Here is a 15,476-nt window from a genome sequence, read left to right on the forward strand (position 1 = left end):
GAGGTCACATGGTTTTTCTATTATTTGACCTTATGACATAGTTTTTAAAAGCACGTGACCCAGTTTTGAATTTGACCTAGATATCATCAAGGTGAACATTCTCACGAATCTTCATGAAGATCTCATGAAAAATATGGCCTCTATAGAGGTCACAAGGTTTTTCTATTATTATACCTACTGACGTGACCCAGTTTTGAACTTCAACTAGATATCATCAAGGTGAACATTCTCACCAATTTTCATGAATATCCATTGAAAAGGTTTTTTATTTTTAGACCTACTGACCTAGTTTTTGACCGCAGTTGACCCAGTTTTGAACCTGACCTAGATATCATCAAGACGAACATTCAGACCAACTTACATACAGATCCCATGAAAAATTTGGCCTATAGAGAGGTCACGAGGTTTTTTTATTATTTGACCTACTGACCTAGTTTTTAAGGCACGTGACCCAGTTTCGAACTTGACCTAGATATCAGTTTACAGACTCAAAGATGGACGGACGCCATGCGATCACAAAAGCTCACCTTGTCACTTTGTGACATGTGAGCTAAAAAATGAATTTCTAGAACATTTGACACGAAACTGAACAATTTCGGTGAGTTTAGAAGATTAATTATTTAGGATAAATATCATTCAAATCACAATGCCAGTGTGGTGATTACTTTTTTGAGCATCACCAGGGTTACTGAGTTTACTATTTTATACAGAATTTCAAAAAGACGTATGAAATATCATCAAAAACTTGCATGATGTTCCTTTGTTGTTGTTTTCTTTTTTTTTGCTTTTTGAATGGTCATATTAGACAAATCCAAACACACAGCTACCGTTGTAGTTACCATACAGTGTAATAAATGTAGTTTTTTTTCCTATCAAATTAATGTTAAAAATCAGTGTAGGTTTATAAATTAGATTTCTTTCTAACCATAATAATTCTTCTTCATACCAAGTTATATAAATGATAATCCATCTTATTAGTTATTATTTTGATATCTATATTGTTTTCACTGTTATCAGTCTATGTTTTTCAAAACTATATCACTTATAAATACATTATTGTACAAGAGTCATATTCTGTGTTATAATTGTATTCATAATAATTAAAATTACTTTAAATTTATTATTGTTTTAATAAGTGTACAACTGACTGGATCAAGACTATTATCAATTATATTACAATAAGAATAAATGAATATCATTTTCATTGTTATTAGTATTTGCCCATTGATGTCAAATTAATTTCTTGAATCACTCTTCACAAGATCTTACTGACACCAAGGCATGAAATACCAGGAGTATCATTAATTTTGTAGAGAACTGTGTTTAAATTTATGAAACCTCATGTAATACTAGAAAATTGGAAACAAGAGGGCCATGAAGGCCCTGTATCGCTCACCTGACCTATTGACCTAAAGATCATCAGGATCAACATTCTGACCAAGTTTTATTAAGATATGGTCATAAATGTGGCCTCTAGTGTTAACTAGCTATTCCTTTGATTTGACTCCGTGACCTAGTTTTTGAACCAACATGACCCAGATTCAAACTTTACCTAAAGATCATCAAGTTTAACATTCTGACTAAGTTTCATGAAGATACAGTCATAAATATGGCCTCTAGAGTGTTAACAAGCTTTTCCTTTAATATGACCTAGTGACCTAGTTTTTGACCCGACATGACCCAGATTCGAACTTATCCTAAAGATCATCAAGTTTAACATTCTGAATAAGTTTCATAAAGATATAGTCATAAATATGCCCTCTAGAGTGTTAACAAGCTTTTCCTTTGATTTGACCTGGTGACCTTGTTTTTGACCCCACCTAACCCAGATTTGAACTTTAGCTATAGACCATCAAGATTAACATTTTGACCAAGTTTCTTTAAGATATGATCATAAATATGGTCTCTAGAGTGTTAACAAGCTTTTCCTTTGATTTGACCTAGTGACCTAGTTTTTAACCCCACCTCATCCAGATTTAAACTTTAGCTATAGACCATCAAGATTAACATTTTGACCAAGTTTCATTAAGATATGGTCATAAATATGGCCTCTAAAGTGTTAACTAGCTTTTCCTTTGATTTGACCTGGTGACCTAGTTTTTGACACCAGATGACCCAATGTCAAACTCATCCAAGATTTTATTGAGGATAACATTTTAATCAAGTTTCATTAAGACTGGGCCAAAATTGTGACCTCTAGAGCGTTAACAAGCTTTTCCTTTGATCTGACCTGGTAACCTAGTTTTTGACCCCAGATGACCTAATATAGAAATCGTCTAAGATTTTATTAAGGGTAACCTTCTGACCAAGTTTCATAAAGATTGGGCCAAAATTGTGACCTCTAGAGTGTTAACAAGCTTTTCCTTTGATTTGACCTGGTGACCTAGTTTTTGACCCCAGATGACCCAATATTAAACTCGTCCAAAATTTTATTGAGGGTAACATTCTGACCAAGTTTCATTAAGATTAGGTCAAAACTGTGACCTCTAGAGTGTTAACAGTCAAATTGTTGACGACAGATGGACGAACGGACGGACAACGACGGACACAGGGCGATCACAAAAGCTAACCTTGAGATTAAAGAAAAACTATCTGAGGAACATGTCTCTAGTGGTTTAGGAGGAGATATTTTTTAAAGGAAGGAAAATGTTGACGGACAAGGTACGAAGACCGAGGCTGGACAATCACTGACCACAATAGCCCTCCTTGGTTATTTCATGCTCAGGTGAGCTAACAAACAGATATCCTCTTATATTTTGTTTCGTTTCGTTTTCGTTTTGGTTTTAACGCCGTTTTTCAACAGTATTTCAGTCATGTAACGGCGGGCAGTTAACCTAACCAGTGTTCCTGGATTCTGTACCAGTACAAACCTGTTCTCCGCAAGTAACTGCCAACTTCCCCACATGAATTATCAGAGGTGGAGGACTAATGATTTCAGACACAATGTCGTTTATCAAATAGTCACGGAGAACATACGCCCCGCCCAAGGATCGAACTCGCGACCCCGCGATCCGTAGACCAACGCTCTTACCTACTGAGCTAAGCGGGCGGGCTTCTTATATTTTGAAACCAGTTATAATCTGAAGTATCATCTCTAAATTTCTTTCTCTAAAGAATCCTAGACATTATTATTAACATCTTTCTCTTCAGTATGTTTCGTCATGACCACACACATCACAGTTAAAGCACTCCTCTCCAGTATGTGTTGTAATAACATGTCTCTTCAGACAGTATTTCGAATAAAAAGCAAAATCACAAACATCACATTTTTAGGGTTTCTCTCCTGTATGTGTCCGCATATGTTTCTTCAGCACAGAGCTATAACTACTTGCAAAATCACAAACATCACATTTAAAGGGTTTCTCTCCTGTATGTGTCCGCATATGTGTCTTCAGCACACTGCTATAACTACTTGCAAAATCACAAACATCACATTTAAAGGGTTTCTCTCTTGTATGTGTCCGCATATGTGTCTTCAGCACAGAGCTTTCACTACTGGCATAATCGCAGACATCGCATTTAAAGGGTTTTTCTCCTGTGTGTCTACGCGTATGTCTCCTCATGGCACTTTTTGAACAACATGCATAGTTACAAACATGACATTTAAAAGGTTTTAGTCCTGTATGTATCAGAACGTGTGTCTTCATAACACTTCTTGAGCAACATGCATAATCGCAAACATCACATTTAAAGGGTTTTTCTCCTGTATGTGTCTGCAAATGTGTCTTCAGCACAGAGCTTTCACTACTGGCATAATCGCAGACATCGCATTTAAAGGGTTTTTCTCCTGTGTGTCTACGCGTATGTCTCCTCATGGCACTTCTTGAACAACATGCATAGTTACAAACATGACATTTAAAAGGTTTTAGTCCTGTATGTTTCAGAATATGTGTCTTCAGAACACTTCTTGAACAATACGCATAATCGCAAACATCACATTTAAAGGGTTTTTCTCCTGTATGTCTTCGCATATGTTTCTTTATGTCACTTTTTGAACAACATGCATAGTCACAAACAGGACATTTAAACCGTTTTAGCCCTGTATGTAGCAGGATATGTTTCCTCAGATCATCTTTTGAACAACCGGCATACTCACAAACATCGCATTTAAAGGGCTTTTTCCCTGTATGTCTCCGTATATGTGTCTTCAGCACACAGCTATCACTACATGCATAATCACAAACATCACATTTAAAGGGCTTTTGTCCTGTATGTATTCTCATATGTCTCTTCATGGTAGAGCTATTACTACTGTCATGGTCACAAACGTCACATTTAAAGGGTTTTTCTCCTGTATGTCTCTGCTTATGTTTCCTCAGCGTAGAGCTATCGCCACTAGCATGACCACAAATACCACATTTAAAAGGTTTTTCTCCTGTATGTTTTCTCATATGTGTCTTTAGATGACTGCTTGAATTACATGCATAATCACAAAAATCACATTTAAAAGGTTTCTGACCTGTGTGTATTTTCTTATGATTGTACAAAGAACTTCTCCTAGTACATACATAATCACAAACAGCACATTTAAAGTTTTTCTCTCCTGTGTGTATCGTCTTGTGTTTCGTCAGAACATTCCTTGCACTAAATGCACGATGACAGACGTCACATTTAAATGGTCTCTCCCCTGTGTGTACTCTCATATGAACCTTCAACGCACTCATTTTAAAACATGCATAAGCACATTCGTTACAATTAAACTGTTTCCGTCCTGAATGCATTCTCATATGTGTTTTCATATTACCGCTTGTATTACAAACAAAATCATAAGCACCACAATTAAAACGTTTCTCTCCTGTATGTGTTGTCATATGTGTCTTAAGATAACTACTTGTCTTACATGCAATATCACATACAATAACCTTCTCTCCTATGTGTGTTTTTATGTGCTGTTTGAGATTTTTCATAGCACTAAATGCACGATCACAAGTATCACATTTAAAATGCTCATTTTCCTTTCGTTTTATTACATCTGTGTTAAGATTACTGCTTGAATCAAACACTTTCTGTCTTGTATGTATTCTCTTATGCTGGAACATCCTGGAAATGTGTGCATATATCTGAAAATATTTCAGCAAAAAATAATATTTTTAGATACTTTATTACCCGAAAATATTTTTAGCTCAAACTTGAAACTGCCATAAGATGCTTAAAAGCTGTCACGTTGATATTCGAAAGTTTCCATTAAGTGCATTTATCCGAAAATATTATCGCAATAAATTATTTTTTTCTAGAAAGGCTTTTCCTTTGCAGGAAATTTAGCCTATTGAGATTTTTCCAGAAAAGTTTGAAAGAATTCACGATAATTTCTTAAAGTATCGAAAAAGTTTTCTAGCTAATATAAATGACAGCTTTGAGCACTTAGGCAAACCGTATTGAGATAATATCACAAAAATATTTTCAGAAAACTTTCAGCTATTGAAACAATCATTTAAGAAATTTTCGCTTTATCAAGATAATGTATATTAAGGTACTTCTGTACGTCTGACAAACCTGAAGTGATGGCGCAACATCGTAAAAGGAGCGATACCTGGCCCCGATTTCACGAAAAAACTTAAGTAATTACTTAGTTAAGTATGTTATTTCAAAATTATGCTATTGCTTAATTTCTTGTTATTTCATGTTGATTTTTTCTATAACAATTTATTTGTAGCTAAATTATACTATGGTTAGTAGTTTTTGTCTGCAGTACTTATTTTAGTCAAGCAAATATCACATTTCTACTTAAGCACGATATAACGAACTTTAGTATTTTCTTAAGTATATTTTTTATTTTTATACTCTGTTTTCTTTAGAATTCATAATTGTTGTCTTTTAATTAATGAAATAGACACATACGGTTCTGTTATAGCTGAAAAAGTTAACATTAAAGACACATAAAGAGCAAACACAGGCATTTGAAATAACAGACTTAGCTAAGTAATTACTTAAGTTTTTTCGTGAAATCGGGGCCAGGTCTTTTGCCAAACACCTCAAAAATCAATGAAAAGGTCATTAATCTTTTCTGTGATGTAAAATGGTGAAAAATGGCTGAAAACTCTTAAATTTCTTTTATTTTTTGGGAATTTAGACCTTATTTTCGACCAGGTGGCTCTATTTTAATCGACTTAAGGACCTAGTTAGTAGTAAATGTCTTCTCTCACATTTTAGCTCTGCTATTGTCTAGATGTTAATTAAATAAGCATGTTTCCGATTTTAAATGACAAACATTGTAACGATTAAATGGACCTTAAATAAAAATTTCATGAATAATGTAACAAAACTTTAGATACTGCTTGCTAAGGGCTAGATTTTGTGTAAATTTAAATGGAAGTGACCTGTAATAAATGGTCATTTCACTAGATTTTCTCAGTATTTTGCAACGAAACTAAGCATATAATTGTGAAATAGGTGTACCTTGACGAAGAATGCTAATGCCTAAAAAACAAAATCAAGCACAAAATTTTTCTTATCAACTGATTACAGCCAAATCAAATGTAAGCCTCCGCAGGTCTAGAAATAACATCAAGGTATATTAAGCAATATCTAGTTTTTTATTATTATTATTTAAAATATATTATTTTACGTTAGACTCTCATTAATTAAATATTCTTTGATTTCAAATATATCAAATCGATTTCATTATAAAATGTATTTATTTATTTGGGTTATGGATAAATCTGTAATATCTTGTTTTTGTTTTCATGTTATCTCCCCGTCAAGGGCTGAACGTGCGGGACCACGCCCTAAATTGAGTAGCTGAATTAGCATGAAATTTACATTACACTAAAGCAATCTACATGCTGCTTATAATATTTTTTTTATTAGTCTGTACAAAAAAAGATAAATTTACACATCATGTGTAACAAATAGCATAATTAGGGAAGACGTTTTTTTGTGCTGGGACAGAAATTTTTTATATCTTATTAGTTTAACTGTTATAAACAGAAAGTTTTTATAGTACAAAGTGTGGTAATGGTTTGTGTGTAGTACTGACATTTCCCGAGTTATAGAGCACGGTTGGAAGAGTTTACATGAGATTGAGTTGAGAACAAAGGTCTGCATGTGGCACGGCACCTGACCACCATATTGTAGTTTTTTTAGGACATTTAAATATTTTATCGGCTTTTAGTAACTTTTAAGTATTTTCAATGGCAGTGTGCCTTTTTAATAATTATTCTGTCTATTATTTATGAACATTATAATGCCTCATGTAAAATTTAACTAGTGCAGCTGTTGAAGTAAATGCTGTTCTTGCACGGGTTCTCTTGAGACTTTTTTATCGTGTATACTTTGTGTTTCACCTCAGTGTTACGAACATTTTAGTAGTCTGATAGACTGTAATATTCAACCATTTATGAACATTCTGTAAAATTTGCAAGGTGAACCTGTGCCCACTTGTTGCCAAATACTATGAACTAAATGTAGATAAGGCTCTAGCCAAAAAATTGCGTGCATCACAGAGAGTTTAACATTGACATTGGAAGCAAGGATGGTGGTTCTCAGAGTGTACTTACTGCCGACCTTGTTACGTATGAAATATTGAAAAAAGCGTCTCTTTTACATTTTGATAGTAGTACAGTCAACAAAGTAATTGACAAATCCAGAAAGGCTATAGTTGAGTATACTGTTCGGGTTGAATCGCCTGCTGGCTTATATACTATGAATATGTATATCACCGCAAGTAAATTTATGGTGAATGGTAAAAATGTTGACCTCTTTCTTGAACAAGACTTGCCTTCAATTTATAAGTTTACAGAAACATCAATGTAGATGGTAAATCCTTGAACATTGAAAAATTGAATCAAGCTCTGGGTACGATGATACAGAAATCTAGGAACTTGACAAAGCAGAACTTTTTGCCTGAAAATGACAGTCATGAGTCAAAACAAGTAACATCAAACAAGAGGGCCATGAAGGCCCTGTATCGCTCACCTGACCTATTGACCTAAAGATCATTAACATTAACATTCTGACTAAGTTTCATAAAGATATGGTCATAAATGTGATCTCTAAAGTGTTAACTAGCTTTTCCTTTGATTTGACCCGGTGCCCTAGTTCTTGACCCCACATGACCCAGATTCGAACTTGACCACCATGTTTTATGAAGATACAGTCATAAATGTGGCCTCTACAGTGTTAACAAGCTTTTTCTTTGATTTGACCTAGTGACCTTTTGATCCCACCTGACCCAGATTTGAACTTGACCTATAGATCATCAAGATCAACATTCTGACCAAGTTTCATTATGATATGGTCATAAATGTGGCCTCTACAGTGTTAACTAGCTTTTCCTTTGATTTGACCTGGTAACCTAGTTTTTGATCCTACATGACCCAGATTCAAACTGGATCTTGAGACCATCAAGATTAACAGTCTGACCAAGACTCATGAAGATACAGTCATAAACGTCGCCTCTACAGTGTTAAAAAGCTTTTCCTTTGATTTGACCTGGTGACCTAGGTTTTGACCCCAGATAACCCAATATTGAACTCATCCAAGATTGTATTGAAGATAACATTCTGACCAAGTTTAAGATTGGACCAAATTGTGACCTCCAGAGTGTTAACAAGCTTTTCCTTTGATTTGACCTGATAACCTAGTTTTTGATCTCTGATGACCCAATATCAAACTCGTCCAAGATTTTATTGAAAGTAACATTTGGACCAAGTTTCATTAAGATTGGGCCAAAATTGTTATCTCTAGAGTGTTAACAAGCTTTTCCTTTGATCTGACCTGGTGACCTAGTTTCTGACCCCTGATGACCCAATATCGAACTCGTCTAAGATTTAATTGAGGGTAACATTCTGACCAAGTTTCATTAAGATTGGGCCAATATTGTGACTTCTAGAGTGTTAACAAGCTTTTCCTTTGATTTGACCTGGTGACCTAGTTTTTGACCCCCAGATGATCCAATATCAAACTCGTCTAAGATTTTATTGAGGGTAACATTTTGACCAAGTTTCATTAAGATTGGTCCAAAATTGTGACCTCTAGAGTGTTAACAATCAAATTGTTGACGACGGACGAACGGACGGACAGATGACGGACACAGGGCAATCACAAAAGCTCACCTTTGAGCACTTCGTGCTCAGGTGAGCTAAAAACAGTCAAAAACATTGTTAAAACTGTAACTTCACCCATAGTTTGCTCGTGAATTAACACTGTGAAATCCGACACAGCTTTAACCATTTCAGAAGATGAACACTGTATTAAATACTGAAAATTCCCAAAATATGTTGGAAGATGAAAATAATAAACTCATTCATGTTCTTAAAGATGCCTGTTACTTACCGTAAACAGAGAAAGGCACAACCTCGCCTACAAGTATGGAACGCCGAAATCTCCAAAAACTTGAAACATCTCTGAGTTGCAGTACGTCTTTGGGCTAGCGCAGGCAAACCAACGAAGCATCCCACAGCATATATACAGAGAAAGCAGTGTAAGTCAGCATTTCGAAGTTCTGTAAGATGTGAGCATGCCAGAAGACACTTCATTGAACGTGATCGCATGCTAAAAGCAAGAATCAGCAATTCCAAATTAATTTATTCTTTGGTAAATAAACAAAGGAAAAGTTCACTGAAAAATTTCATTGATGATTTGAATGTCGATAGAGAAATTTTTAAGGGTAACGAAATTACAAATGGGTTTAAAAAAACATTTTGAAAAGCTTGCTCGAGACAGTAACTGTAAAATGTTTGACTCAGATTACAATAATCAGGTAATACTTGAAGTTCGAGCCATACAAGAAGTTGTAAAAGATTATCCCATATCTCCTGTTAGTGAAAAAGAACTTAATGTTGCAATAAAGCAGATAAACAAAGGTAAATCAGCTGATTATTACGGTTTGACAACTGAACATGTTATGTATGCTGGTTCTGATTTTAAATTAGCATTATTGAATCTGATTGATGGAGCGTTCCAAAGTGGTCAAATTCCAGAATCAATGAAGATTGGCCTTCTTTCACCTGTATTTAAGAATAAAGGTAGTGCTAAAGATTCTACAAACTATAGAGCAATAACAGTACTTCCTGTCTTCGAAAAATAATATTGAAGTTATCTTGAAAAACCGTATTGTCGAAACACTTGAATCTTCACAAAGTCCATTCCAGCGGGAATTTATGAAAAATACATCACCGCTTCACTCATCACTCATACTTGAAGAGGCCACCAGAGATTGCATGGACAATAAGGTTCCTTGTGACTTAATCTTTCTCGATGCTGAAGACCTCATCGACCATGAACATCTACTCCGTAGGCTTTTCCATGCTGGTGTTATAGACAAACTGTGGAAATACTCCTTACCAGAGGCTACCGAACTTTTGGATACTCCATACACCATGCAAGCATGGAAACGTCTTATTCACTCAAAAGTAAATGAATTTTTGTCTACAAGCATTTTATCAGATGCAACACTACATAAGTTACTGAAGTTACTCAACAGGATCTATACACCTGGGAAACCACACCCACTGCTGCACATTCCATTTAAGTCGTTAAAACGTATGATAAGACTTCCGGTAAAGATGAAATTAATCACTGGAACATATATATTTCAATCAACCAGAGTAGCTTTTAATCAGAATGAAATAGATCCAACTTGCAAACTCTGCAACAAAGGAAAAGAAAATATAGAACACATTGTGCTTAAATGTGCCGAACTTAAAGCGGTCAGAGATACATGTTTCCCTGAAATAAATGTTTGCTTGATGTCCGTTTATTTGAGAGAACATGCATTAAAGAATTGGTTATGAGATTCTGTATGTGTATGAATATTAAATAAATGACGATAGAAAACAAGACTTAGTGCGCATTAAATTACTATTTTCAAATTCAAAAAATTAGTGTTGCATAAAATCCTATACATAATTATATATGTACATATTGTCCACTGCTTAATTGTGATGTCGAAAAATTTGTTTGTATTAAAACTTGTTTATAATATGAAATGTGCCTTCAACTTATCCTAATTAAATTGAAAATGCAGTTCAGTTCAACATTTTATTTAAGTCTCATCTTTGTGTACATTTATATTATAAATACATACATATAAGATTTATATTAACACTGTACCACAAAGCCAATCTATATAGATTTGCAAGAGATTATAATGTACATTTGTTAAAAATTTATAATAGTCTAAAACACATATTATCTTACATTTTACAATTAACTAACCTAAAATATCTGTATGCTTTAAAAAATGTTGGTTTTCCTTTTTTGTTACAATAAAAACTTCAATGTTTTACAATATTCACAGTAAGACCATAAACCACTTGTTAAACCTATGGGTAAAGAATATTGTTCCTCAGCTGTAACACCAAGTAACATTTTACCAGTAATCAAACAACAGCTGTCCATAAGATACTCTGAATCAGAGCTTTGTCATCAGAAAGGGCATAACTCTGTCAAAAAACTTTCAAATTTCAAATCAGAGTTGTGGGGATTGCTTCTTATTGTATAACCTTTGATAAAAAATAACTAATTTAAGTTTCAAGCCAAAAGCTTTATCAAAGAGATATCTAACCTGCCAAAATCTTTAACCAAGAAATTCAAATCAAAAAGGGACATAACTCTGTCAAAATTCAAATCAGAATTATGGGGACTGTAACTATTTAAATTTCAAGTCATAATCAAACCATAAAATTCAAAGCCAGAAAGGGACATAACTCTGTCAAAACTCAAATAAGAGTTATGGGAATTGCCTCTTATTGTGTAGCTTTTGATAGTTAACCAATTTCAGTTTCAAGTCAAAGCTTTGATAGTAAGAGATATTTTACTTGACTTCATCAAAAAACATTAACCAACTTGGACACCAACAAAGGGGGCGAGTGCAATAGCTCTACTTTTTCTTCGAAAAGATGAGATAAAAGTATCTATTTTCTATAAACTTTTTTTGTTAAAATAAAACTTCAATGCTTTACAATATTTACAGCAAAACCATAAAACATTTCTCAAGCCTATGGGTAGAGAATATTGTTTCTAAACTGTAACCACACCCTATAAACGACTGTATTTCCCCTCTTCCTCTTGCGAGTGATCAAAACAATAAACTGACAGCTAAACGTTGAAAAACAGCATTTTAAAGTGACTGATTTGCTTTCAAGGTATATATATTTTCATTTTATTAGAACCTGAACATGACTTGTTTCTGTATATAATGTGCTAGTCTGATGACAGGTAGAATTATAGCAAAAACTCGATTGATCACTGATTTTGTCCAGAAATTATACATTGTCGGCATCACAAGTACTTATTTTCTTGCTGGAAGAATGACCTATATGTAAATTCCACTGTTTCATGGATAAAGAAACAATACTAGTTTGGTAAAATGAAATAAAATCATTAATAAATTCTCGAATTTGTTTATAACCGTAAAGGAAAGAAGATTCAGTACTATTTCCTGACTGTATGCATGCTTGCTTAATTTCTGTACAAGTGCTTGCGAATTTGGTAGAAAGACTGTATGCCTGTTTGTGAGTGACTTCTTTACAAAATGTCGGCGTTTCCTATGCTCCTGTAGTATTTCTTCAGATTTAGAACCCGCAAACAATGTTTTAAGGAGGGTGGTATAAAGCAGTCACCATGCGGTCTGTCTGTTCGATCTGTTTGTATATGTGTCCTCATATATTTGGTCGTGCAATTACTTCAGTGATATTGCACCTACCTCTCTCAAAGTTTTCATACAAACATCGGCCATATGTAGTTAATGCCCATCTTATTACTTTCCTTTTTCTTTTTAAAGTAACACTCAAAGGAGAAACATGGTCTGTGTTTCGTGTCAGTGCCATAACTTCTTTATGCATTTAGGGATTTTGAAATAACTTGGCACAAATGTTCACCATCATGAGACCGTAATGCGACGGTGTGTCTCATACAAGACTATATTTTCTAGAATTTCAAACCAACTAATATATAATCGCAACTGCAATAAATAACATGTGAGAATATGAACAGTAAATGGGGTGAAGCGGCGCCAGATTGAATTCACTAATCCTTTGTGGATCGCTTTCTTGACAGCGTCGCACAGTAATCAGCTTTATTTTAGGTTTGTCTTTGTATTTGCCATAAACACATGCACTTTAACATGAACCTTGTCTTATTTTACTGAAAATACATTCTGAGAATGAAATAAGTCCCCATTTTACAAGCAGAAGTGCCATTAGAGGAAAAAAATGAGGGTCTATTACCTCACCTGAGCAAGAAGTGCTCTAGAAGAGCTTTTGTGATTAACATGTGTCCGTCGTCTGTTGTTGTCAGGTATTTTTCCCGATATCTGGAGTAATGGTGTTATTTACCTTTGTACAAGAACAAGGGTAGCATTAATAACCCTGACAATTACAGGGGCATAACTATATTAAGCTGTTTTGGAAAGTTGTTCACGTCTTTATAAAACACTAGGTTAAACACTTTTAAGGTCAATAACATATTGTGTGAAGAACAGGCTGGATTTAGAAAACATTATAGCCCTGTTGATCATATATTTTCTTTAAAATTGTTAATAGATATGTATTTTGTCAATAATAAAAAACTGTACTGTGCTTTTTTTGTATTAACCAAATTTCTCTCAACTCAGTCAATCGTACTGCTCTGCGACGAAAGATTCTAAGTTACAATATTGATGGTAAATGTTTTAAAATTATTCTCAACATGTATGATAACTTGAGCGAAGTCTTGTGTAAAATCAAACAATACTCTATCTGAATTTTTTGTGATACAGGAGTTAGACAAGGTGAAAATCTCTTTCCTATTCTACTTTTTTTTTATTCTGGAATGATTAATAGCTTTTTGTCTAGTAAATTTCATGGTCTTCAGTTATTTTCTGATAATGCTAGTAATATGTTAAGTGATAACGATTTTGAAGTTTTCTTCTTCAAGTTATATTTGCTATTGTATGCTGATGACACAGTCATCTTAGCAGAGACCCCTAATGACCTCAAGTCAGCTCTTAATGCTATGTCAGAGTATTGCACCTCATAGGGGCTAAAGTTGTCATATTTTTGAAAAATAAGAGAGGTATACGTAATGCTTCAGTATTTCAATTTGAGAGTGGTAATATTTTAGAAATTGCTGACTACTTCTCATACCTAGGTATTCAATTTTCATTCAATGGCAAGTTCGGTAGAACTGAGGCTCATTTAGTTGATCAAGCACGCAAAGCTATGTTTGCAGTTATTAGTAAATTCAGGAAGTTGTTTTTACCTATTTATTTGCAGTTGCACCTTTTCGATACCATGGTTACTCCTATTGTCTTGTACGGCTCAGAGGTATGGGGGAGGGGTTGAAAATTTAGATATTGTTGATAAATTTCAGTTGAAATATATAAAACTTATTTTAAATTTGAAGCAGAGTACCCCTAATAACATGTTGTATGGTGATCTTGGTATTTTACCACTTTCAAGTTGTAGAGTGTTAAGTTTTTGAAGTAAGTTAATAAGCTCCAAGGAAAATAAAATTTGTAATATTTTGTACAGAACTTCTCTCACTGTCTCAGAGGCAAAACAAGAAATTTAACTGGTTATGTTATTTTAAAGAAAGTCTTGATTCTCTTGGTATATCTAATTAGTCGTTAGATCAGAAGATTCGCTCTTGTAACTCCTTCTAAAATGTTGTTAACACTTGAATTAAAGATCAGTTTATACAAAACTGGAACTATTCAGTTAATAACCCAAGCAAATGTTTAAATTATAGAATGTATAAACACGAATTTGTATTTGAAAAATATTTCGAGCTTTTACCTTTTGACCTTAGCATTTCACTTTGTAAATTCAGATGCATGAATCATGTTGCCAATAGAAAAAGGTAGATTTGAAAACAATGCAAGAGAACAAAGTACTTGTCATTTGTGTAACAGTAACATATTTAGGAGATGAATTTCCTTTTTATTACAAATATATATTTCAATGTTGATAAAAAATGTAATATATTTTTTTCTATCAACATAATATTCATCTATATATTTAATATATAGATGAATATTATTTTAAATATCCAGATACTCTCAAATTGTCTGACCTTATGAACAATTACAATAAGAATACTTTGTTAAAACTGGCTGTTTTCTGTAAGAAAATTATGTCTGCTTTTAGATAAATAGTTAGTTCTCATCCTCCACATCATCAGTTACTTCTGCAACGATTTGTCAGATTTTACATGCCAATCTGATTTTGTTACTATGACTTGTTATTGTTACAATTGTTGTCAGTGGCCCTTATGGGCCTTGACTTGATTAATAAACCGTAAACTGTAAAAAGCAATGAAAATGACCAAATCCGCAAGGACATATTCCTGGCGTGTGTGCGTTATCACTATCAAATGCAAACTATTTCTAACATGAGAAATAGCGGTAAATCTTGACAGTCAATAAACATGACGGCTGTATTTGTAATGATAACATGTTTATTTTATTATTGAGAAACGGGGTTAAACCATTAGGCCATTCAGCTATTTTGTGCTGCTTTTGAATATTGTTGACTGATTCACCATGAAGTTAACTC

The 15,476-nt window shown here is 33.9% G+C and overlaps 1 protein-coding gene across 1 annotated transcript; it reads right to left on the reverse strand.

Annotated features, from left to right (window-relative positions):
* Positions 1-938: 938 nt before the first annotated feature.
* On the reverse strand, positions 939-10,081 carry LOC123535268 (zinc finger protein 845-like). The gene is made up of 2 exons (XM_053520318.1): positions 9,274-10,081; positions 939-5,060 (listed from the first exon to the last, which is right to left on the reverse strand). Exon 2 carries the CDS (start codon positions 5,037-5,039, stop codon positions 3,270-3,272), a length of 1,770 nt encoding a protein of 589 aa, XP_053376293.1. The 5' UTR covers positions 5,040-5,060; positions 9,274-10,081; the 3' UTR covers positions 939-3,269.
* Between the last annotated feature and the right edge of the window lie 5,395 nt (positions 10,082-15,476).

This window comes from Mercenaria mercenaria, chromosome 12, assembly GCF_021730395.1.
Source record: "Mercenaria mercenaria strain notata chromosome 12, MADL_Memer_1, whole genome shotgun sequence".
Lineage (NCBI taxonomy): Eukaryota > Metazoa > Mollusca > Bivalvia > Venerida > Veneridae > Mercenaria > Mercenaria mercenaria.

Excerpts from the sequence above, each read along its gene's own strand:
- LOC123535268 (XM_053520318.1), bottom strand. The coding sequence starts at position 5,039 with ATGTTCCAGCATAAGAGAATACATACAAGACAGAAAGTGTTTGATTCA.